General features: G+C 39.1%; 1 protein-coding gene and 1 non-coding gene across 2 annotated transcripts in view; one reads left to right on the forward strand and one right to left on the reverse strand.

The window, feature by feature from the left end:
• The window catches only part of LOC126353899 (fatty acid synthase-like), a 416,829-nt gene that overhangs the window by 163,910 nt on the left and 225,957 nt on the right, over positions 1–26,962 (forward strand). The window contains exons 6-8 of the mRNA XM_050003123.1: positions 8,246–8,484; positions 23,732–23,962; positions 24,679–24,873. Of these exons, the coding sequence (XP_049859080.1) occupies positions 8,246–8,484; positions 23,732–23,962; positions 24,679–24,873 (665 nt within the window). The remainder of the gene's footprint in view (positions 1–8,245; positions 8,485–23,731; positions 23,963–24,678; positions 24,874–26,962) is intronic.
• Positions 12,217–12,291, reverse strand: Trnat-ugu (transfer RNA threonine (anticodon UGU)). The gene has a single exon. It is a non-coding gene; the product is annotated as a tRNA-Thr (tRNA).

A 26,962-nucleotide genomic window follows, 5' to 3' on the forward strand; every position in this document is an offset into this window, starting at 1 on the left:
GAAGTCCTAGATTTTACATATTTTGCTATGTGCATCGCTTCTGCATAATTTTTCACTGATTGGCTCAATACCCATTTGTATTGTGATATATTGCAAAATTTCGAACATTCATGAGTGCTGCGATAAACTCTTACTGTTATTGTCAATTGTACGCTTAAACGTAATTGTGATCTTTTAAAATTTTGGAGAACAGTAGGCCTGTCATTATTCAAAACAACTGTTCTCTATTTTCATTGTATAAGCTTGTGAGAATTAGGTTATTTTTGAGAATTTTCAAACGCTTACAAAACTTACCAGTATGAATGTTTTGAATAAGAAACTTATTTTGTATCAAATCAGCATTTGTTATTCACAATTACTGTCAAGGAATACATCAACCCGGAATTTCATTGTATATCAATGCAAATAAATGTGCATTTTTGAGAATTTTTGGAAACTACCATAGTCCTTTGCATAATCTATGAGTAATTTATTGTAAAACTGTGTTTATAAATAAGTTACTGTTGCAGATATTCTAACTAACATATTGTATTACATCTAGTTTTCCCTTAAAGAGGAGTAGCCATATATATTAACTACATTTATCATAAATTAACTCTGTTTTCAAGTTTTCTAACAACTATAATTAACTCCAAAACATTTGAGGGAACTAGCAATTTTTTACCCAGTTTTTTTGTGTTGCCTGAAAAGAAATCTAATTTTTTGTATATGTTTCAATTCTTATAGGGGATCACCAACTTTTTAGCTCAAGAGATTGAATGACAATCAGTGGGGTTAATTTAAAGTTATTTGTTCACTGCCCCATAGTACATTGCACTAGCTAAATGCAGCCCCACTGTGAATATTGTCCCTGAACATGGGATGAGGTGGTTGACATTTGTAAGCAGCTGGAAATCACCCTGACTACTGTCAAATTATTGGCAGCTGCTGCGAATTGATGTGTTGGAAGAGCTCCCAATAGACATGTGTCTGTGATACCAATACCAGAGGTACCTCAAGTATTCTTCTTTCCTGTAGACCCTATCTCATCTGCAAAAAGTCTAGGATCTGTCATTACTTGTCCACTTTACTGTGAGTGGCATGTCAATTGTAGATCTAGGCATCCTGTACAGGAGGGATGGGAACCAGGTAGGACTCAGAATGTTGTGCTGGCCTTCCTGACCAACACGTTGCAAGTGCTGTCTTACAATTAAACTAAAAATGAGCCAGTGGGACTCATTTCACTTGTTTTGGGGAAACCTGTTTTTTCAATGTCAAGATGTGAAAATGCAAAAGGGTAGGGGTCTGTTAAGTGTTGGTATTTCAAACATATGCAAATGATGGTACCCTTAGGGAAATGGCAGCAAGGGACAGGGAAGGACAGCAGATGCACTCAGTGTGTGTGCCTATTGGCATACACACTGAATGAGTTCAACAGATTGAAGGAGCTATTCCAGCAAGTTTGTTGGAACAAATGATACATTTTGTCCGGGCTCTGAGGTCATACTTTGGTCATTCCAGTGACTGGCAGCGTGTTGGAACAAATGATATATTTTGTCGGGGCTCTGAGGTCATACTTGGGACATTCAGCAATTGACGGTTTCCCTAACTGATTGTGACACATTGGTTCTGAGTAAAATGGAAAGTCATCAAAGCTTCTGTGACAAGCTAGAAGGCTGCGACTTCCTGGATCTGTGCCATAGGGTTGAGTAAGGGGTGCACTACATGTGAGAGGCTGCTCCTCGGGTAGCTGACTGTTTGTGGGATGCACACAAGGGTTTTTTGGATTAGGTAATTCTCCATCCAAATGATGGCTGTAGGAAATGTAGATGTATCAGGGTAAGATCAAAAGAAATGCCTCCCAGTAGGGTGAGTATTAAAATCCTATTGGTTAACTTCCAAAGCATTCACAACTAAGTGAGAGAGCAAAGTGCTCCTGAAGAGCAGGGTAGCTCACATAGTCCTAGGTACAGAAAGCTAGTTGAAATCTGAAATTGATAGCAGTGAGTTGTGGGGGAAAATTTAAGTGTATATCAAAATGGTAGGTAAATGGAAGTGGTATATATGTCACAGCAGGCAGGAAACTCAAATCCATCAAGATACATATTGAAGCTGCATGTGAGATCGTTCAGCATCAGGGATGGGCATAAAATGATAACTGGATCCTTCTATCACCTACCAATCTCATCTCCTCGTGTAACTGAAAACCTTAGAGAAAACCTCAGTTTACTTGTAGGCAAGTCCAAAATCGTACTGTAACCATCAATGCAGACTTTAGCCATTCTACAATCCATTCAAAAATTTTCAGTTTTTTAGTGGTGATTGTGCTAAGACATCATGTGAAACATTACTAAATGCCTTCTCTCAAGACTACCTAACAACAAATAGACATGACCTCTTTCATAATGTCCACATCAAAACTGGATTCAGTGACCATATCATGCTTGTGGCAACAATGATTACCAAAGCAAAAAGGTCAACTAAAACAATCAGAAAGCTATATATATTCAATAAACTACATAAAAGTCGGTAGTGTCATACCTCAATGAGGAAATTGAAACTTTCAGCACAGGGCAGCAGTGTGTAGAGGAACTATGGTCCAAGTTTAAATAGTGGTTCACCATGCACTAGATAGATATGTACCCAGTATAACAGTTCATAATGCGAGGGACCCTCCATGGTGTACAGTCATTGTAAAGAAACTACTAAAGAAACAGATATCAATTACTGCATAATAGGTATAAAACAAATTGTAGGGCAATTAATAGAGAGATGCTGGATGAAACATGTTTGACTGTCAAGAGAGCAATCCATGATGTATTCAGTGACTACTTGTAGCAGAATATTGTTAAATGATATTTCCCAAAATCCAAAGTAGTTCTGGTATATGTAAAGGCTGTTAGTGTCACCAGAGTTGGGTCCAGTCCCTAGGAAATGAGACAGGCACTGAAATTGTGGGTATCAAAGCAAAAGTTGAAATGCTTAATTCCATTTTCAAATTCTTCTTTACAAAGGAAATCCCAGGGTATTAAGTGAAATTTATGACTGGATTGAGGACTTTTTGGTAAGGAGGACACAGGATGTTATTTTGGATGGAGAGTCAACATCAGATGTAGAAGTAATTTCAGGTGTGCCATAGGGAAGTATGTTGGGACCCTTGCTGTTGATGTTGTATGTCAATGACCTTGCAGAAAATATTAATGGTACCTTGAGACTTTTTGCAGATGATGCAGTTATCTATGATGTAATTCTGTTTGAAAGAAATTACATAAATATTCAGTCAGATCTTGATAAGATTTCAAAATGGTGCAAAGATTGGTGACATGCTTTAAATGTTCAGGAATGCAAAACTGTCCACTTCACAAAATGAAAAAAAAAGTAGTGTCCTATGAGTATGATATTGGCAAGTGACTATATTAGATTCAGCCAACTCTTACAAATACCTTGATGTAACACTTCTTAGGGATATGAAATGGAATGATACCATAGGCACAGTTGTGGGTGAAATAGCTGGCAAAATGATGCATATGCTCTTGTCTTTAAATTTAACTACTTCTACAGTTTGCAAATTATCATTGCTAACCTCATTGCCTGAAGCATCTTCTGATTATGATGTTATGTGAATACTCTCTTCTTTAGTACAGTTTTCTTCTTCTGAAACATTTTCCCAACTACCAAATGCATTACCTGCTGTTTCTAATTCACTGCCAGTTAGGCTGTACTTCACTGTGATAATGAAACACCAATATTTACTGCAATATAATGTCTATTGTTGCAAAAGCAACCAGGGACCTACATTGTTGTGTATATTGACATGCAGATGGATATAGTAGGATATGAAACTCAATGAAAGAAATGTAGAAATGAGTAGTAAAAACAATTGGGTTGTTATGAGCCAAGAAACATAAATGTAACTATTTCAACTATAAAAAAGTGGAGTAATGTTTTTCCAACAGCTCTGAGTTTTATAGGGAGTAGTCATGAACAAAATTAAATACATTAATTTAAAAGCAGCAAACATTACATTTAAATCAGTAATAGAAAGATGAATTTATTGTCATGTCATATTGATCCAAGGACAACAGCAGAATTAAATTTAGAATAGTATACAACTCAATTGCAGATGACAATGATGCACACAGACACTAAAAAAGAAACCTGTCTGAAAACAAAATTAACATAAACATTAAAACAACGTTAACATTCTACTAATATTAGAGAAGGAAAGTTGCTACTCACCATACATTCAGCCGGAGTGGCTGCGAGGTTCGAATCCTGCCTCGGGCATGGATGTGTGTGATGTTCTTAGGTTAGATAGGTTTAAGTAGTTCTAAGTTCTAGGGGACTGATGACCTCAGAAGTTAAGTCCCAGAGTTCTCAGAGCCATTTGAACCATTTTTGAAGCTACTCACCATACAGCGGAGATGCTGAGTCACGATAGGCACAACAAAAAGATTCACACTATTATAGCTATCGGGCATTAAGGCCTTTCTCAGCAATACACACACACACACAACTTGCACACATGCCTACAGTCTCAGACAACTGAAAACACACTGTGAGCAGCAGCACCAGTGCATGATGGGAATGGCGACTGGGTGGGGGTAAGGAGGAGGCTGGGGTGGGAAAGGGGAAGGTGGTATGATGTTGATGGCAGACATTGAAGTACTGCAGTTTAGATGGAGTGCAGGAGAGAAGGTGAGGAGGGGGAGGGGGGGGGGGGTAAGAAGTGGAAAGGAGAGAAATAAAAAGGAATTAAAAACTGGGTGTGGTGGTGAAATTATGACTGTGTAGTGCTGGAATGGGAACAGGGAAGGGACTGGATGGATGAGGACAGTGGCTAACAGAGGTTGAGGAGGGTTACGGGAACGTAGGATGTACTGCAGGGAAAGTTCCCACCTGGGCAATTAAAAAAAGCTGGTGTTGGTGGGAATGACACAGGCTGTGACGCAGTCATTGGGATGAGAGATATCATGTTTGGCAGTACATTCAGCAACAATGTGGTCCACTTGCTTTTTGGCCACAGTTTGTCGGTGGCCATTCATGCAGATAGACAGCTTGTTGGTTGTCATGCCTACATAGAATGCAGCACAGTGGTTGCAGCTTAGCTTGTAAATCACATGACTGGTTTCACAGGTAACCCTGCCTTTGATGGGATAGGTGATGTTAGTGACCAGATTGCAGTAGGTGGTGGTAGGAGGATGTATGGGACAGGTCTTTCATCTAGGTCTATTACAGGGGTATGAGCCATGAAGTAAGGGATTGGGAGCAGGGGTTGTGTGAGGATGGACGAGTATCTCGTGTAGGTTCGGTGTACGGCAGAATACCATGGTAGGAGGGGTGGGAATGATAGTGGGCAGGACATTTCTCATTTCAGGGCATGATAAGAGATAATCGAAACCCCGCCGGAGAATGTAATTCAGTTGCTCCAGTCCTGGTTGGTACTGAGTTATGAGGGGAATGCTGCTCTGTGGCCGGACTGTGGGACTTTCGGAGGTGGTGGGAGACTGGAAAGATAAGGCACAGGAGATTTGTTTTTGTACAAGGATGGGAGGACAATTGTCATCAGTGAAGGCTTCAGTGAGATCCTCGGTATATTTTGAGAGGGACTGTTCATCACAGCAAATGTGATGACCACGGGTGGCTAGGCTGTATGGAAGGGACTTCTTGGTATGGAATGGGTGGCAGCTGTCAAAGTGGAGGTATTACTGGTAGTTAGTAGGTTTGGTATGGATGAAGGTACTGTTGTAGCCATCTCTGAAGTGGAGGTCAAAATCTAGAAAGGTAGCTTGTTGGATTGAGTAGGACCAGGTGCAGAAAATGGCTGAGAAGGTTCTGGGGAAGGGTGCCCTCAGCTTCAATCCAGATAGCAAAGATGTCATCAATGAATCTGAACCAGGTGAGGGGTTTAGGATTCTGGGTTTTTAGGAAGGATTTCTCTAGATGGCCATGAATAGGTTGGCATAGGATGGTGCCATGTGGGTGCCCATATCCATATCCTGGATTTGTTAGTAGGTAATGCCTTGAAAAGAAGTAATTGTGGGTGTGGATATAGTTGCTCGTAGTGACTAGGAATCAGTTTGTTTCTTTGGAATTAATATGGTGCCTAGGAAGATAGTATTTGATAGCAGTAAGGCCATGGGCATTAGGGGTGTTAGCATACAGGGAGGTGGCATCAATAGTGACGAACAGGGCTCCATGTGGTAAAGGGACAGGAACTGTAGAGAGTCGGTGGAGGAAATGGTTGGTATCTTTTATATAGGAGGATAGGTTCCAGGTAATAGGTTGAAAGTGCTTGTCTATGAGAGCAGAGATTCTCTCAGTGGGGGCACAGTAACCAGCCACAATGGGGCGTCCTGGGTGGTTGGGTTTATGGATTTTTGGAAGCATGTAGAAGGTGTGAGTGCAGGGAGTGGTAGAGGTAAGTAGAGAGATGGACTCTGAAATGAGAAATGTCCTGCCCGCTATCCTTCCCACACCTCCTACAGTGGTATTCTGCCGTCCACCAAACCTACACAATATACTGTTCATCATTACACAACCCTTGCTCCAATCCATTACCTCATGGCTCATACTCCTGTAATAGACCTAGATGCAAGACCTGCCCCATACATCCTCCTACCATCACCTACTCCAGTCTGTTCACTAACATCACCTATCCCATCAAAGGCAGGGACACCTGTGGAACCAGCCATGTGATTTACAAGCTAAGCTGCAACCACTGTGCTGCATTCTATGTAGGCATGACAACCAACAAGCTGTCTATCTGCATGAATGGCCACCGACAAACTGTGGTCAAAAAGCAAGTGGACCACATTGTTGCTGAATGTACTGCCAAACATGATATCCCTCATCTCAATGACTGCTTCACAGCCTGTGTCATTCCCACCAACACCAGCTTTTTTTAATTGCCCAGGTGGGAACTTTCCCTGCAGTACATCCTACGTTCCCATAACCCTCCTCAACCTCTGTTAGCCACTGTCCTCATCCATCCAGTCCCTTCCCTGTTCCCATTCCAGCACTACACAGTCATAATTTCACCACCACACCCAGTTTTTAATTCCTTTTTATTTCTCTCCTTTCCACTTCCTACCCCCCCCCCCCCCCCTCCCCCTCCTCACCTTCTCTCCTGCACTCCATCTAAACTGCAGTACTTCAATGTCTGCCATCAACACCATACCACCTTCCCCCTTCCCACCCCAGCCTCCTCCTTAACCCCATCCAGTCGCCACTCCCGTCATGCACTGGTGCAGCTGCTACCAGTGTGTTTTCAGTTGTCTGAGACTGCAGATGTGTGTGCAAGTTGCGTTTGTGTGTGTGTGTGTGTGTGTGTGTGTGTGTGTGTGTGTGTGTGTGTGTGTGTGCGCGCACGCGCTTATGTGTGTCTATTGATGACAAAGGCCTTAATGGCTGAAAGCTATAATTGTGTGCATCTTTTTGTTGTGCCTATCACGACTCAGCATCTCTGCCATATGGTGAGTAGCAACTTTCTTCCTCTAATATTTTTACATTCCATATTTGATTTTCCATTTTTTTAACAGTGTACTCCATTCTGGAGATAATGGTTATTTCAGGATATGTTTTGATACTTTGAATGACAATTGTTTCAAGACTGATGTCTTTGGAGATGGTCATGAGAAGACAGCTGGGATAAGTTAGAAAACTTTGGAAAACTGAAAGGAGTTAGGCCATTAAATGCATACAAATTGCATATACATAGGCATACAAACTGCTTGAAATAAAGTATTTGAACCTACTCCTCAGTTTCTACCTGCCAACAATGCTGTATGACTCTTCATTTCTAGAGAGAATGGTTACTTGAGTATCTACTTTGAGACTTTGAGTGACAATTGTTTTGATCATTACTAGATTGATATCTTCAGAGACGGCCATGAGGAGGCAGTTGAGGTAAGTTGGAAATTTGGGAAGTTTAGAAGGAAATATGCCAGTAAATACAAACTGAATGAGATAAATTTGGCCAATGGTTGTGAAATGAAGGATGTATGTACATGTTTGGAACAGTGTCAGTAGACATATGGTCTATGTATTTCCTAAATTAAGCAAAATGAGTAATATGTCTTAACCTGTTGGAGTAATTATTGTTGGATGAAACATCTCACTTTTCATGCACAGAAAAATATTAGTACCTATACTCTTCAAATTTTATAGTTTTAGCAGTTTTGATGCTGTGGAAATTGTTGGAAGGAATATACAGTTTCATGTAATTATACTTGATGCTAATATTTAATCTCTGTTTTGATTAAAGCTGATGGATATGTAAGAAGTGAAGCAGTAGCAGCAATATTTCTTCAAAAATCAGATGTTGCTTATCGTCATTATGCTGAAATTGTGGCTATTGGCACAAACACTGATGGCCATAAAACCACAAGCATATCTTATCCATCAAGAGAAATGCAGTTACGTTTGTTGGAAGAGACCTACAGATCAGCTTCTATTGACCCAGCAAGTGTGGATTATATTGAAGCCCATGGGACAGGCACAAAGGTATCAATTCTGTAAAGTATTTGTAATTATATTTAGAGTATGTAAGGTGCCACTCTTTAAACTTAAGATGATATATCAGTATTCCATTCAAATAGTCAAGTTACAGGCTGGGAAAAGTCATATCAAAGATGTATTCTCTGACATAATTGCATAGGTATCTCCACAAGTAGAAAAAAGTAGTTCAGCCCAGATGTTCCTTATTGTACAGCAGAGAGAACATGGAAGAAGGGAAAAATGTAGAAATGTCTCTAAGACTAGTTCATAGACTGAGTGACCTTCCTTGTTCTGCAATTCTCATTCTGTCTTGATTTATGTATAACTGTATCTTTCCTTCAGTTGTATTTCAGTCAGTTTTTATCTTGTATTTACTCTGTTTTCATGCCTTAAGAGTCTTTTTTTTTCCTTTTTCATAGTGTATTTTGATGTCTGTCTTCTTCTGATCTGTATTCTGTGACACACTATTCTTTACTTCTTTTGTTTATTGCTTTCTTGACTCCCAGATATCTTATGTGTGTTTACTCGATTTTACATTAGTTTCATTTAAGTACTCTTACCTGAGTTGTAAGGTGCAAGTGATGATATACACTGTTCAAAATAAAGAAATAAACAAATAAAATAAAAATGAAATAAAAAATGAAAAAAATGGTGCACCACACAGGCATTATCCAAGTGGGACAGAAACAAGCAGATGTGATTTACATATACAGACAAACAAATGATTACCATTTCAGAAAAATTGGATGATGTAGTCAAGAGAAAGAGATTCACAGATTGAGCAAGTCATTAATGCATTGTCCGTCTCTGGCCCATACGTAAGAAGTTATTCAGCTTCACATTGATTGATAGAGTTGTTGGATGTCCTGAGGGACATCATGCCATATTCTGTCCAATTGGTGTGTCATATCTTTAAAGTCCCAAGCTGGTTGGAGGGCCATACTGCTCCAAACTTTCATAATTGGGAAGAGGTCCAGTGACCTTTCTGGCCAAAGGAGGGTGCAGCAAGCACAAAGAAAAGCAATAGAAACTCTCACTTAGTCTGGGCATCCATTATATTGCTGAAATGTAAGCCCAGGATGGCTTGCAATGAAAGGTAACAAAACAGGCCATACCGTATCATCAACATACTGTTGTGCTTTGAGAGTACAACAGTGACAATAAAAGGAGTCCTGCTATGGAAAGAAATGGCAGCTCAGGCCATCACTCCTGGTTGTTGGGCTGTATGGCAGACTGTCCAGGACCTCTCCAGATGTGTCAACAGCCTGAAATCTCAATGACAGGAGTAGAAGTGTCTTCAGTGATGAGTCCCAGATTGAACTTACCCCTGATGACCAGCAAGGAACTGTCTAGAGATGCCCCAGGCAGGGGTGGAGTCCTTCCTGTCTCTCTCCATGTGGCCCAACAGCCAGGAATGATGGTCTGGGATGCCATCTCATTTCATGGCAGAACCCTTTGGTTGTAATTTATGGCACCCTTACAGCACAGCAGTAGTTCATCAATATTCTACACCCCATTTTGTTGCCATTCACGACAAGGCATCCTGGGTTTACATTTCGGCAAATAATGCCCACCTGCATGTGTCAATGGTTTCTAAGGCTTGTCTTTGTGCTCCCCAGTTGGGTATCTTTGAGGTATTATGCGCAGTGGCCCCCTACCACCTCAGGATTTTGATAATCTAACATGCTCCTTGGATGGAATTGGCATGATATCAGTCGGAAGGACATCCAACAACTCTGTGAATCAATGCATAGCTGAATAATTGCTTGCATAAGGGCCAGAGGTGGACCAACATGCTATTAACTTGTTCAATTTGTGAAGCTCTTTCTCTTGAGTAAATCATATGATTTTTCTGAAACTGTAATTATTTGTTTGTCTGTACATGTACATCACATTTACTGATTTCCATCCCATTTGGATAATTCCTTCATGGTGCAAGATTTTTTCTGTCTTAGAGTGTAGAGTAATCATTTTGCAACTGTTGGTAAAGTTAGCATACTACCCACTTTAAACTGGGCTTTAACTAACAATAGCTGCATTTATTTGTGGCATTAAACTTTAACTCATAAAAGGGACATTTACTAAACTGGGAGTTAAAACTGTGTGCCTCACCAGGAGTCAAACAAAATATTTTACCTTTCATGAACAATTGCTGTACCAAGTAATATCAGTTGGTAGAACATTGACCATGAAATACCAATCTCTGTGTTACATTTTTGCTTTGACAGACAATTTTAATGTGTAAAGCTGTATGTAGTTTGTCAGTTTGTCCTGTTAAATTTCGTGGAAATTCAGTGATGTTTATGGTAAAATATGGGACTTTTAAAATGTGAAATACCTCTTACCATTTAAAAGTGTAAGGGTTCTCTGAGAAGTTAATGGCACAACATAGAAAACAGCAGAGTATCATTTAATAATGTTTTTCAACTTCATCATTTTTTATTTCTTATTTACATTTCTTTATGCATGTAGTCATTACAGGATGACTTTTGCAAACATCATATTGTTTACAAAATTATGAAAAGGAAAGTTGCCACTCACCATGTAGCAGAGATGCTGAGTCACAGATGGGCACAACAGAACGACTGTCACTGGTTGTTTCAGTTGACTGAGACCGCAGTCATGTGTTTGTGAATTGCATTTGTGTGAGTGTGTGTGTGTGTTTGTGTGTGTGTGTTTGTGTGTGTGTCATCTATCTTTGATGAAGGCCTTACTGGCCAAAAGCTTTATTTGTGACTGTCTTTCTGTTGTGCCTACTTGCGACTCAGCATCACTATACAGTGAGTGGCAACTTTCCTTTTTACAATATTGTTACAACCCATCCTGCATTTTACATTGTTTGATATTGTTTACAAAGGTACAGTACATATTATATAGGTATACATGTGTTTAAACATAACATATTTATCTACAAAGGTTTATACATAACATACATAGTTTAGGATTCTTTCAGTGTATACAGGCATTTACAAGAAAATGTAATTTGGTTCTAAATGGTTCTTCAACATGTGATGTTATGGATTCTGGCAATCTGTTGTACTACATTGAGGCTCTGATGTATGGACAGTGGTCTATTAAATTTAATTTTTGTCTGTGATAACAATGCTTATTTCTTGGGTGTATGTCATACCATCAGCATTTGTCACCCTGATGGCTTACAAAAATGTGATAAGCATATTAATTTTGATGAGAGTATGACGATAGCCTTTCTATACATAGAGACTATGTATCACCCTAACAGCTCTTATTCATAGCACCGGCATTCTGTTCGAGTGCACATCAGTGGCACACCTCCATAGCTCTACCCCATAGCTTATAAGTAGGAAAATTACACCAAAGTATCCTGTTTTCACAGTTTTGTTACACACTGTTTTCGACAGTTGGCAAAGGAAGGACAGCACACTGCTTATTTTCCTAAATACAAATTTAACATGGTTTTCCCATCAAAGATTGGCTTCCGAGTATAGTCCAAGGAAATTACAGTGTTCCTTGTCTGTACATGAAATTCCATAAATATTTCGTACACAGCTGTGGCAGTAGTAGCCTGCTTTGAAGGCCAGTAATTTTGATTTTTGGTGTTGACTTCTGGGCCTTTCCACAAATATTTCCTTCACATCAGTGGCATTAGTTTACCTGCTTTGATCTCCAGTAACTGCGATTTTAAACATGTTAATTAAATGGACACCCTAGCTGCAAACAGGCGTTGATGTACTTCATTAGGGACATGTTGAAAATGTGTGCCCTGACCGGGACTCGAACCCGAGATCTCCTGCTTACATGGCAGACGCTCTACCCATCTGAGCCACCGAGGGCACAGAGGATAGTGCGACTGCAGGGACTTATCCCTTGCACGTTCCCTGTGAGACCCACATTCCCAACATGTCCACACCACTACATTTGTAGTGCGCCTAAGAGTTGTTTGCCCATCCTACTCATTACTCGTGGCAGATTAATCTACCAAGTCCTGTACGAGTTCGGGCATAGTGTGTGCGTTCGCACAAGAAGGTCAATGGTCGGGAAGCCATATTTTAACTATACATGACGATAGTATCTGTTCCCTAATGAAGTACATCAATGCCTGTTTGCAGCTAGGGTGTCCATTTACTTATCATTTCATTTCTAGCAAAGCTGCATGGTCATCTACGGTAACTGTTCTTTCAGAAACAGATACTACCGTCATGCATAGTTTAAACATGTTGTTTCTCATGGCTACTTCTCTCTTGACTTGGATCCAAATGGACTTAGTTGGGTTGTACTAGGGGTGATAATGTGTGTCAGTGCATTTAGCTCATAAATAGGTACTTATTTGTTTAAACAAATGTTATCCAACATCTCACCTCTTGTGTCTGTAGGTGAGAAAGCAATATTTTTTGCAGTTAGCAAAGCACCTGTCAGCCATCTGTGTTTTTTGCAGGAACTCAGTTCATTACTACTGAATGACTGTCCACAAATATTTAATTGGAGGCCAACATGTAATTGCAGTCTGTATCATTCAATATGTGTCTCTGTGGTGTGCATATTGTAAGACCTTCGGTACACACACCATCAGATTATTTGACTTGTCACTCTAACAAAGTAGGCGAGTGTCAGCAAAATGTCTCGTGGTCTTATCGTGGCGTGTTATTCTTCTGCCGTTAGGTCAGACAATAGAAATGCCACTTGCACGCTTAGAGTAGCAGATTGACGGTGACCAACTTTAAACAGAACTTGATTAATTTTCATACACATTTATTAAAACAGTAAAAAGCATAGACATTATGTAACTTGACTCTGGATGCTGTTTACAATTGACAATCTGAAGTTCCTTGGTCTTGGTACGTTAATCTTATTCTCACATATCTCTGATATTTGACAAAGTGTCTATACATTTCTCTTCATGGTTATGTACAGGCATATGATAATCTTATTAGGCACAGACTCAAACTTGACTATAGAGTGGTACAGACAAATGCAGAATCTCATTGGCTGCATTACATATTAATACGTGCATCAGCGGAAGCAGAATTTGGTCCGTCTTTATGGCAGTGGCATCTCGTAGTGCGGGGATGGACGAGTGCTGCACCTACGCTGTTGTGCATAGTAGGGGTGTGCACTCTAGTGGGAAAGTTCTGTACGCGCTGATTATGCAGAACTATGTACACAACATCCCTCCCTTCCGGGGGAAGAAAAAAAGCTTTTGAAGTTTGCTTGAAAAGCCTATTTTTTCTGCTTCCTTGCTTTCCGGCGTGCGTATGTCTGTGGGTGCACACATGTTGCTCCCCGTTGTATTTACCCGCGGTCAACAAGGAAAACCCACTTGAAACCTACAGAACAGGGAACCGGAGAAGCAAAAATTTTGTTACATAATTGCATTTCAACATTGGTACATTGGTCATAGCTTAAATCTAATTCTTCTTCGACGTCCATCTTCTCTGGGGATGACGGCTGTGGACCGCTGGTGTAGTCGGCTGCCCATGAAGGTGCTGCGTTGGCGGCGGCGGCGGCGACAGCGGTGTCTGGAACCCTGCGAGCTGCTGGGGGTTGACATCGGCTTCTGAGCCTGCAAAATAAAACAGCTTAGGAGTTCCGCCTATATGTGACTGCTGTCTTTGCTCCCGTAATTGATTAGTATGGTGAATAACTATGCTGCTTTGCGTTCTTATTCTATACATGACAATGCCAATGCATTCTACAGTGATTCCTTGTGTACAAGTACGCATTCCTCAACTGTAGACAGTTACAAGGACTTTGTCGTTTACATGGAATCGTCATCCTTTTGATGTTCGTTGATCATTTTCTGGATGCATTGTGGGATTTAGGAGAGACATTAAAGTCCTGTGTTGTCGCCCATGCAGTTCTTATGCTGGTTACTGTGCCTCGTGTGGAGTAGCTCTGTATTGTGACAGAAAAATTAATAAGGAAGTCTCTTTGTTGTACTGTTTCACCAACTTTGCCTTGAACATTCATACAAATCATTTGGCAAGTCCATTAGCCTCAGGGTGAAATGGTGCTGTCCTGTAATGTGCAATTCCATTCATCTGACAGAATGACTGGAATTCTTGAACGTAAATTGTGTGCCGTTATCGGTCACTATGGTTTGAGGCAATCCTTCAATTGAAAAGATCTTTGACAACACTTGAATTGTTTTCGCTGAAGAAGTTGTATGCATTTGTAGTACAAAAGGGAATTTGGAAAATGCATCAATGACAATTAACCAAGAAGTTCCAAGAAAAGGACCTGCATAGTCAATATGCAATCTTGACCAAGGTTCTGTTGCCTGTGGCCACGAAAATATTGTCTTGGTGGAGCTGATTGATGCGTCTGACATGATTGACAGTTAGAAAGTATTATTTCAATATCTTTATCAATGTTCTTCCAGTAGCAATGTTCTCTGGCGATGCATTTTGTGCGTACTATGCCCCAATGACATTGGTGTAACATTGTTAGCACTTTAGTCCTGAGAGCTTTGGGTATAGCTACTCTTGTTTTTCCTGTTTCACTGTGAACTAATATGATGCCTTTGTGCATGTGAGAGCATGTCTCATGTTCCAATAAGATTTCACTTCTAGCTGAGCGAACATGTTCTTATTGGTTGGCCATTCTGTAAGAATATACTGCTTTATCTTTGATAACACTGGATCTTTGAACACTAACTTAGCTATTAAGGTGGCATTGACAGGGAAATTTTTCATGACATCCTCACTGATTACATCTATATGAAAACATACATCCTCTGATTTGTCAAAATGTTCAGCCTGACCCTCTGGTAGATGTGAAAGTAGATTGGCATTGGCATGTTTTGCCGTCGATCTATATAAGACCTCATAGTTGTAAGTAGACAGTAGCAATGCCCAACATTGTAAACGCTGTGCTGTCTTAGTGTATACACTATTATGTGGTCCGAATATTGTCACCAATGGCTTATGGTCTGTGAGCAGAATAAAGTTTTGTCTGTATATGTAGCCATGAAACTTCTTCACTGCAAAGATAATTGCGAGTTCCTCTTTTTCTACTTGGCTATAGTTTCTTTGGCTTGAGTTTAATGTTTTCGACGCATATGCAATCGGTCATTCAATTCCTTGATGTTTATGGAACATGACTGCACCGATCCCGTAATCTGATGAGTCCACTTCAATAGTGATCAACTTTTGCGGTTCATATGTCGTAAGACATTTTGCGTCTACTAAACTTTGTTTCAGTTTGTCGAATGCGTGCTGGCATTCTTTGGACCAATTCCACGTGACTCCTTTGCGAAGCAATCTGTGCAACTGTTCGGAAATTTCAGCTGCTTTTGGTATGAATTTCCAGTAATAATTAATTTGGCCTAATAAAGCTCTTAGTTGCTTGAAGTCTTTCGGAGCTGGCAATTTCTGTATTGCTTCTATATGCTGTGGTGTCAGACTGATTCCGTTCTTTGATAATATATGTCCTAAATACTGAATTTTCTTGACAAAAAATATACATTTGTCCTTGTTGCACCTGAGATTGGCATTTCTGACAACCTTGAATAGTTCTTCTAGGTTATCTAGTAAATCTCGTGTAAATTTTCCCGAGACGATTATGTCATTGAGATGGTTAATTGAGTTAGGACAGTTTCTAATTAATTGTTCCAAGTAACGTTGAAAGAGGCTTGGTGCGCTAGTGATACCAAATGGTAAGCACTTGTATCTGTACAATCCAAATGTAGTATTTATGACCATAAACTTTTGTGTATCTTTGTCTAAAGGGATCTGCAGATATGCTTCCTTTAAATCCAGTTTGGCGAAATACACACCCACTGATAATTTATACATCAGTTCTTTTGGTTTCAGAATCGGGTATGTATCTATAATGCACTGTAAATTGACAGTATTCTTGAAATCTCCACAGATACGTAATGATCCATTTGGCTTTTCTATGACAGTGATTGTTGTTCCCCAGGCGCTACATGTGACTGGTTTGATAATACCATTGCCTTCTAAATGGTCAAATTATTGTTTTACGCGTTCTTTCATTGTGTAAGGGACAGTTCTAGCTTTGCAAAACTTCGGCACGACATTCAGTGTCAGCATAATGTGTGCCTGGTAAGCCATTACATTGCCTGTCACGCAGGAAAAAATATCGTTGTACTTCTGCAACACTGTTTGTAATTTTCCTTTCGGAACTTCATGTGTGACCTGTTTTGCTTCATGGATTGTGAAGCCTAATTCGTTAAAGAGATCCAGACCCAAAAAGTTTGATGCCTTATGGGTGTTAACTACTGCTAAAGTAGCTGACTTGGTAAACTGTTTGCAAGTTACATCCGTCGTCAGTGCAGCTTTGACTGGAATTTGTTCATTACTGTAGCTGTACAGCGAGCTTTCAAAATGCTGCAATTTAGGAGAACCTAGTTGTTTATGCATGTGCAGATTTATGTTAGAGATCGACGATCCTGTAATGTGATGTGAATACATAGAAAGATAGGTCCCTTATCATTTAGCTACAAAATAGCAGGTCAGCAACTGGGAGCAGTTAATTCCATAAATTATCTGGGAGTACGCATTAGGAGTGATTTAAAATGGAATGATCATATAAAGTTGATCATCGGTAAAGCAGATGCCAGACTGAGATTCATTGGAAGAATCCTAAGGAAATGCAATCCGACAACAAAGGAAGTAGGTTACAGTACGCTTGTTCGCCCAATGCTTGAATACTGCTCAGCAGTGTGGGATCCGCACCAGGTAAGGTTGATAGAAGAGATAGAGAAGATCCAACGGAGAGCAGTGCGCTTCATTACAGGATCATTTAGTAATTGCGAAAGCGTTACGGAGATGATAGATAAACTCCAGTAGAAGACTCTGCAGGAGAGACGCTCAGTAGCTCGGTACGGGCTTTTGTTAAAGTTTCGAGAACATACCTTCACCGAAGAGTCAAGCAGTATATTGCTCCCTCCTACGTATATCTCGCGAAGAGACCATGAGGATAAAATCAGAGAGATTAGAGCCCACACAGAAGCATACGGACAATCCTTCTTTCCACGTACAATACAAGACTGGAATAGAAGGGAGAACCGATAGAGGTACTCAGGGTACCCTCCGCCACACACCGTCAGGTGGCTTGCGGAGTACGGATGTAGATGTAGATGTAGATGTAGATGCTGCATAGTCCAGCCATGCTTCTTCCTTGATGTTGTAAACTGCGAAAGGTGGTGGCAGAAATTTAATTTGTAGCGGAGACGCTACGGCAGGCTGCGACTCCAAACGTTCCACTCTTGTAAGCAACGCCTGTTGTGTCTGTTGTATTTGTGCCATGAGATACGATCTGCGCCGTGAGGTCCATGGTTATCTGAAAATTCCAAGTACGACTAGATTACTGCAATAATGATATTTTAGCTGCAAGAGAGCGGGTTAGTAGTCAAGTATGTATCTTGCACAAGTTCACTGTAATCTATTTCATTTCAGACTCAGACGTGGTTTTCTATAATTGTGCTGAAATCATCTGTTTCCTTAGTACCTCATCTCCAATGTGGTGTGCGTACTGTAAGACCTTCGGTACATACACCATCAGATTATTTGACTTGTCGCTCTAACGAAGTAGGTGAGTGTCAGTAATATGTCTCGTGGTCTTATCGTAGCGTGTTTATCTTCTGCCGTTAGGTCAGACGATAGAAATGCCACTTGCACCCTTAGAGTAGCAGGTTGATGGTGACCAACTTTAAACAGAACTTGATTAATTTTCACACACATTTATTAAAATAATAAAAAGCATAGACATTAAGTAACTTGATTCTGGATGCTGTTTACAGTTGACAATCTGAAGTTCCTTGGTCTTGGTACATTAATCTTATTCTCACATATCTCTGATACTTCACAAAGTGTCTATACATTTCTCTTCATGGCTATATACAGGAATATGATAATCTTATTAGGTGCAGACTGAAACTTGACTATAGACTGGTACAGACAAATGCAGACTAATGCAGACTGGTGCAGACCAATGCATACTGACAATCGGAGGTCTGTACACTCGTTATAATACCTCACGCGTTCAGGTATCACTGCACAAGTGTGATCCGCAAGGAGGAAAGGTTCTACATTAGCAGCAATCTCATTGGCTGCATTACCTATTAATACATGGATCAGCCGAAGCAGAATTTGGTCCGTCTTTATGGCAGCGCCATCTCGTAGTGTGGAGACGGACGAGCACTGTGCCTGCGCTGTTGTGCTTATCGGGGCGCGCTCTAGTGGGAAAGTTGTGTACAAGTTGACTACACGGAACTATGTACACAACAGTCTCATATATCTTTCAGATCCAGTAAAATATATTTTTTTCAATTAACTTTTGTCTCAATTTTTCTGATATTAGATACTTGTCATTATTGTAAAATTCATAGACTATCCATCTGACAATGTCTTTATCAAAGTTGTTTAATTTGCTAAAGAGCTGTGTTTTTTCGTATTTACTGGGAGAATCAAACATTTGGGATTTTCCTTCATGACACATGTGCTGAATAACTCTTAAATCAATGCCACAAGCTGCAGCACCAACAGCTTGTATGTTATCATGGTTTTTTCCTTACGATGTTTTTTCTAAAGATATCACTGCATTTCTTAGGTATTTAGTTAGGTATGCCATAGATCATATAAACAATTCTTTTATCAAACTGATGTGTAATGAGGCAGTTTATAGGATATGTATGACTGATTGGCATTAACGATAATAAACACATTATTATTTTGGTCCTAATCATGCAGCTACATTTAAAAACAAGTTTTTTCCATTTTTACTGACTACTACTTTTTAAGTAGAAATTAGTCACTGGAACAGGAGGAGTTGTCCAGAAGAAATGATTTTAAGTTAGATAAAAATGTGCATTGCTACCTGTCTGAGATTTTATATTATGTGGCAAACGATTAAAGATTTTTGTTGCTGCATATGGAACTTCTTTCTGAGACAGTGACATCTTTGAAAAAAGAGGTGCGAAAAGTCATTTTCCATCTAGTGCTGTAGATATGGACAACAAATATGATGGATTATTTGTGATGAAGTTCATTGCTGAATATAAGTACTGTGACAGTGTAGTTAAAATGTCTAGCTCCTTAAAAAAAGTACCTACATGACATCTGTGGGTGAGCACTATGTATTATTTTACTGCTTGTTTTTGTACAATCAATACTTTGATTCTAAGTGATGAATTACCACAGGAAATGATTCCAAAAGACATTACTGAGTGGAAATAAAATACGTCAAGAGGTTGATTCATTTGTTTCCAATTAGCAATTATACAAAAAGGAAAAGTAGCTAAACTTAATTTTTTGAGAATCTCAATAGATTCCTCTGGTCTATGTTTTCATGAATATGTATGCCCAAAAATTTGGATCATTCTACTCTGTTTACTGACCCCTGTTCATGTACTACATCAATTGTAGGTATGACTGTTTGTGGTACAGAACTAATATAGTGTGTTTTTTCAAAATTTAGGGAGAGTCCACTTTCTGAAAACCTTGTTTAATTCTTTGGAAAATATCATTTACCATCCCTTCTGTTGCTTTCTTTCTAATGGGATTTATTGTAATTCTAGTATTGCCCGCAAAAAGTACCAATTCTGCTTGTTGAATGTTAAGTGGAGGGTCATTGATACATATAAGAAATAAGAGTGGACCCAAAATAGAACCCAGAGGAACTTCCTTTGCATTTTCTCCTCAGTTTTTAAAATTTTCTAACCTTCCCACTTTGTTTTAATTATTCAGCACAATCTTTTGCATTCTGTTTGTTAAGTATGATTCAAACCATGTGTTTGTAAAGCCATATGTGAAACCTGAATTTTTCTAAGAAAGTAACATGATAAATGCATTGGGGAAAAAAGCAGCTGGTGATATTGTGTTATTTAAGGCTTTTACTATTTGATGAGTGAGTTATAAATAGCACTCCCAGTTGAGCAACCCTTCTGGAATCCATACTGTGACATGCGAAGTTAATTATTTCCACATAAGTGTGACACTGCTCTTGAGTACTTTTTCAAATATTTTGGAAAATATGTTAGTATGGAAGTGGGGTGATAACTCCCTTTGAAAAAGTTATTGATTGGTTTTCTGCAAATGGGCCTGTTCTGAACTTTGGAAAAAAAGCACAGTACATCCAATTTTATACTGCAAGGAGTACAGTTCCTCCAATAAATATAACACACCAACAGAAGTTAGTAGCCAGGGTAGAGCATACTAAGTTTTTGGGTGTACATACAGATGAGAATCTTAAGTGGAAAATTCATATTTTGGATCGTCTAAAGCAACTAGGTTCAGTAACTATTGCAATCAGAATAATTGCTAATTTTTAGGATATGGACATCAGCAAGCTGATTTACTTTTCATACTTTCACTCACTGATGTCATACGGAATAATATTTTGGGCTAACTCAACACTTCGGACAAAAAGTATACACTGCTCAACAGAAAGTGGTTAGAATAATGTGTGAGGCTCATAGTCGCACATCTTGTAGGTATATGTTTATATGGTTAGGAATTCTTACAACAGCCTCACAGTACATTTAGTCAGCAATGAAATTTGTTCTTAACAACATGGACCAGTTTAAAAACAACAGTGACATTCATGATTATAATACCAGAAGAAAGAAAGACTTACACTATCCCTTATGTAATCTATGTAATCTATCTTTGACACAGAAAGGGGTAAAATATGCTGCTGTAAAACGTTTTGATAAATTATCAGATGAAATAAAAGTCTGACATACGGCAGTAATACTTCCAAAAATAAATGGAAATGATATCCTCTTGACAACTCCTTCTATACCATAGATCGATTCTGGAATAGGAAAAAATAAATATATAAGTATAATATATGAACTTTGTGCCATTTAAGGGAATGGGGTAGGTAATAAAAATTTTAAGCTTTTTTTATAAAAAAAAAAGAAAAAGAAAAATCTCAATTCATATGTCATTTCTTATGCACTTGACGCATTCCACAGCACAACAGTTTCTGTGAGATTGATTAATGGAACATGTAACTAACAAACTTCACTTTATCCGCTGTTGTTTCTGCTGACACCTTGCATTTCTTGCATGTTTTGCTCCTACTGCTGGGTCTATTGCTTCTACATTTTTTGAGGTGTTTTCGTCATTCCTGGGATGTCTGATGATGGCATTGTGACTATGGGTTTGGTTTTGAAGTTAGTTTGTTGTATTTTTTTTTAATTCTTTGGTTATCAGGTTCACCAGATATCTTTACCCAAGTCATTCATGTGCATCCATGTTGTGTGTGGAATCTGCATCCTAGATTACTCACATCAACACGTTTCTAAAATATGTGTAGATATTAGCAAACTGATTATTGGCACTTTGACATACGTCTTCCTCACAATATCATGGCGGTGTGGAATATTCATAATTACGACAACTGTATGTGTGAGATTTTTCAGACATTGTTTAAGATTGCATGTAGCAATCACCACTTCATTTTGTACAAGTTTCTAGAACCTCCCAAAAGTACGACAAAGTATTTATCATGTAGATTTTTTACTACTGTAGATGCAATCATTTTTTTAACTTCCCCAAATGAGACTCCTGGATACACTATACCACAAGAATATATATTAGATTTTTCTTTTAATTTATTTGCAAGACCATGACAATGGCTGCTTGAAAGCACGAACAGTTCGTTGTTATAGTTTACAATCTGGAAGTAATTTTGTGTCATTTCACTAACCGCTTCAGCACAACTTTGGGTTGTCCACATTTATGCTTGGTTTCTTATCTGTCAGCATCAGTAAATTTTCTTCTGCTTTATTCACATTGTCCTTTTCCTCTACAACTTGTTGACGAGAACTGCATAGGCCTGCACTTTCACAATCATTGGTAGAAAGAACTTGAATTGAGTTTTCAGATACTAACCTTATGTTACTTTCACAGTTTTTTGATTTAGCACTTTTTTCTTGCTGCTATTGCACATCACATTTGTCCACTTTCCTGTAACTGTCGTACTTTCATGTGGAAGTTTCAGTATGTTCAGTTCACTTTTTTGAGCTGTAATCTCACAATATCTGTTTTTAAAGTGATGATAATAAACTGTAAACTAGTTAAGCATTCATTCAGTTTGCTAATGTAATCCCCACAGTTTTCACAGAAAAATTGGCTTTTTTTGGGAAGACAAGTTTAACTTTTACACTTGCAGCCATCTTGTAAAGATCAACTAACATCAATACCTTAACGCATCCTTGTACAATTATGCTGTATTCTAATCTTGATGGTAAATTGGCTGGGAAGTTATTTATTATGCTTCAAAAAGTTGGATGTGATCTGCCCTCTACAATTCTTTCTCATGTATGTGATATTGCAAGAGCAGTAAGCAAGAATGGGAAAATGGTCATAAGATAACTACAACTATGGTGTGAGCACTGCTTTGGCCAACACCTGGTCAAAATAACTTGCTTCTGCTTGATTCCTGGTCTGCATATAAAAATCATACTCCTTTAAAGGAAAGTATCCCTCCTGAAAAGTCTGTTACTTTGCAGTTCATACCACCTGGAACCACTGGCTAAATTCAGTCTCTGGATTTTTTTTTTTTTTTTTTTTTTTTTTTTGTGTGTGTGTGTGTGTGTGTGTGTGTGTGTGTGTGTGTGTGTGTGTGTGTGTGTGTGTGTGTATAAAACAGATTATTGCACTATATGCTGCTAACCTAAAGGATAGCTAGTTTCACAATAAGCTCCATGACAGATTGTTTCATGATTCTATATGCTTTCTTTAAGAGTGCATACCTAGCTGAATGTCCTGCATGATTTGTAAGTCCTAAGGAGCTTGTCTCCAGTCTTGATGGTATGAACCTTTGTGATCACTGTGGGTGCCATTTTGCAGTATTCATGGTGCAAGTCAATGGTTCGTTTTGAATATTTCTTGAATGTTGATGATGTCCATTTTGTGAAATTTAGTACATAAATCCTGTACAAGATTGATCTCTGCATCTTCTGGATACTCATTTTCTGCCGCCCTTCTCATAGGCTGATAAGTCATTAGCAGCTGATATTTTTCCTGTCATAATTGTTAACACAACACTTTCTAATGAGTCTTACTAAATATTGAACTTCTGACTTCTCACTCAAGAGGTTCCTTGTTAATAATTCTAAGAAAATGTCATCTACTCTAGGGGACTTACATATTTTTCCTCTTGGTTATAATTTATGTAGCTTATAATGTAAATGCATGACACATATTACTGTAAAATCATTATGTAGCTTTATATCTGTAATTCTTTTAAAATGAGAAGATTAACAAATGTGTTAAAAGTAAAGTACCTTTTATACTTGCAGGCGGGGGATCCTGAAGAATTGGGTGCAATAGCAGATTTATTTTTGAAGAAAAGATCATCTCCTTTGTTGATAGGTTCAATCAAATCAAATATGGGCCATACAGAAGCAGCTTCAGGAATATGTTCTGTAATCAAATCACTATTAGTTCTAGAAAATAATGAAATTCCTCCCAACCTGCATTACAAAAATCCAAACTCTAAAGTGTCAGCTCTTTTAGATGGGAGACTGAAGGTGAGTCAATTTTGTTGAATCTCATGTCGTAGGATCAACATAATAATGACTGTTATGTAGTTGATAAGTTATATTGAGCATATTAGCAAAAGTTTAAAAGTCTATTATGCATCAGCCTGCATGAGATGGCTCTCAATCTCAAGATGTGGAAGCAGAACTCTTATCTTGAGAGCTGGAAGTACGTAAAATGAGGAATAGGTGTAAACAAGTGTCAAAGGCTGTTAAGAGCAGTGCAACTTACTCACATCTCATGATCAGGGAACAGAGCAAATTGTGGGAGAAATGGGATTTTTAAGGCAAAGTTGCTGAATTAAGTCTTTTTCCCAGATCCAGAATGGGACAGGTTCAGTTTCATTGGCAGCCAATTCAACATCTCTCTATTTGTAGCTGCATGATTTCTTTATTTTTGTATTGATATCAGAAACTTAGAATGTGGAGTCTCATTACATTATATGCCTGATGCTTTCTTAATTTTGTGGTGATATATTGTTCCTTTTGCAATATTGTTCTCCTTTAGTTCTATTCTTTCATTTGTGTAGCTAGTGAGGAAGTGTTTGCTGATTTACAATGCTTGAGAAGACAGTGCCATCACCTTTATACAGCTAGCTCCCAGCTAAATAAAAGTTAAAAATTTTGCTATTTTATTGTAATATTTGTATATGTAGTGTCTTTATTTGCACAGTAATTGGTTTATTGATAGTTGGTTTCTGTTTTAGGTGGTCACTGAGCGACTTAAATGGAATGGTAACTTAATTGCTGTTAATTCCTTTGGATTTGGTGGATCAAATTCACATATAATTCTGAGAAGACCACAATCAACCCAGAGAAAAGATTCTTTCATATATCCCCTAACTAAAGTAATCTGTGTATCTGGACGCAATCAAGTGGCTGTGAAAACCCTGCTGACAAAAGTACAGTTGCCTAATTACTTTTGTTTGCCTGTAACCATATTATGGTATTCTGTGTATGATTTTAGCTATATTGGAGTCCAAAACCTTAATATAATTTAGAAAAGTGAAGGTGTAAAAAGTGAACAATCAGTGTAAATCGAAGTGAAGACAACCTCATAAAACAAAATTTTGCCATATTTTGAGGAATGATTCAAAATTAATTAAAACATGTATTTTAGTTACACAGTGTCTCAATAATGTGTACATTTTTGTTGCGAACAGAAGGTAATCTCCTGGTGATGTTTACAATGCAGTGCCACGAGGACCCCACTTGCCTCCTATTTTGTAGGGGTGAATCCACAGATACACTGTTGCAGACCACTCAGAGTAACAGTGAATGTATTATTAAGTGCCATTTCAAACCTTTTCTCAGAGTTCTGATATGCAGTAACTATTGATCAAAGGCCAGTATATGGTCGGCATATAAGCATTATATTGTAATGGTTCCACAAAAAGAAACACTATCAGCCTCTGATGACTTGGTAAAATCCTACAATATCTGTAAAGCTTACAATTATGCTAGGATTGCAGTTTGTTTTACAAAATTTGTGTTGGTGACCATTTATTAAGATGGGCAATTGGTTGGGTGTTACGTCAACAATTTAAGTTCTGCAGTGATTGCAGCAGAGTTGGTGTACAACATGGCTGCTTTCACAGATGGTCTTGCCTCTTAAGGGCTTAAGGTAGGCCTGTGACAGAAATGGAGTAGGAAATGTTGGGTGGGTGGATTTGATAGGTGTTGCACCAGGGTGTACCACAGAGATACAACAACTGTGGCAAGGAGTTGGGATTGGAAGTGGCATAGGGATGGGCTGTGATGTTGTGTAACCTGGATGGGTGATGGAACATCACTTTAGGAATGGTGAGAAGGATATTGGTTAGGATGTGCCACAGTTCAGGGCACGATGATAAATAATGAAAGCCATGCCTAAAGATGTGGTTCAGTTATTCCAGTCCTTGGTGATACTAAGTGATGAGGGAGAAGCTCTTTATGGCTGATTCTTGCGGGTGGTGAGAGGATTAGAGGTGGGTGAGGATATGGCACAGGAAACCTGTTCGCGGACTGGGTTTGGAGAGGTAGTGCCTGCTTGTGAAGGTCTTTGTGAGACCTTCAGCATACTGAGCAAGTTAGTTCTTGTCCTTACAGGTACACCATCCATGGGTGGCCAGTTATTTCTTGGTGTGGCTGGCTGGTTTAATATAGACAGACATGTGAATGGAGCCACCAGAGAGGTGGAGATCAATGTCCAGGAGAATGACATGTTGGGTTGAGGAGGAACACATGAAGCAGATGGGAAAGAAAGTATTGAGATTGTGAAGGACTGAGATAGTCTGTCTTGGCTCTGAGCCCAAATCATATAAATATCATCAGTGAACCTGAACCAGACAAAGGTTTGCTGTTTTGGGAGGCTACCCATGTACCTCTAAATGGTCCATATAAATGTAACATAGGAGGGTACCAAGGGGTGCCCATGACTGTTTTGTGGATGTATTTATATACCGTCCCCTCGAAGGAGAAGTGCTGGTGCGTATGAAGATATATTAGATAAGGTGTAAGAAGAATGAGGTAGTGGCTTTGGAGGTTGAAGGGTGTTGGGAGAGGTAGTTTTTGATAGTGGGAAGATAATGGATGTGTGAGATGACTTAGCATATGGAGGTGTCAGCAAAAGTGATGAGTTTGGAACCAGGAGATAAAGGGCTGGGAATGACGGAGCATTGGTGGAGGAAGTGGTTGGTGTCTTTGATGAGAGAGGCCTTGTTTTGTGCAGTTGATTGGAGGTGTTGGTCAACACATGAGGAAATTCTTTCAGCAGGAGCACAATAATCTGCTACAGTGAGACATCCAGGATTGTTGGAGTTGTGGATTATGGGGGGGGGGGGGGGGGGTGGGGGGTGTATGTGGAGGATGGATGTGCATAGTGTCATGGTGAAGAGGTAGATAGATTCTGGAGAGAGGTTCTGGGATGGGCTTAAGACTTTCAGTAGAGACTGAAGATTATATTGGACATCTGGGATGGGATCACTGTGTCAGAGCATTTAGTTGGAGATG

This window comes from Schistocerca gregaria, chromosome 3, assembly GCF_023897955.1.
Source record: "Schistocerca gregaria isolate iqSchGreg1 chromosome 3, iqSchGreg1.2, whole genome shotgun sequence".
NCBI lineage: Eukaryota > Metazoa > Arthropoda > Insecta > Orthoptera > Acrididae > Schistocerca > Schistocerca gregaria.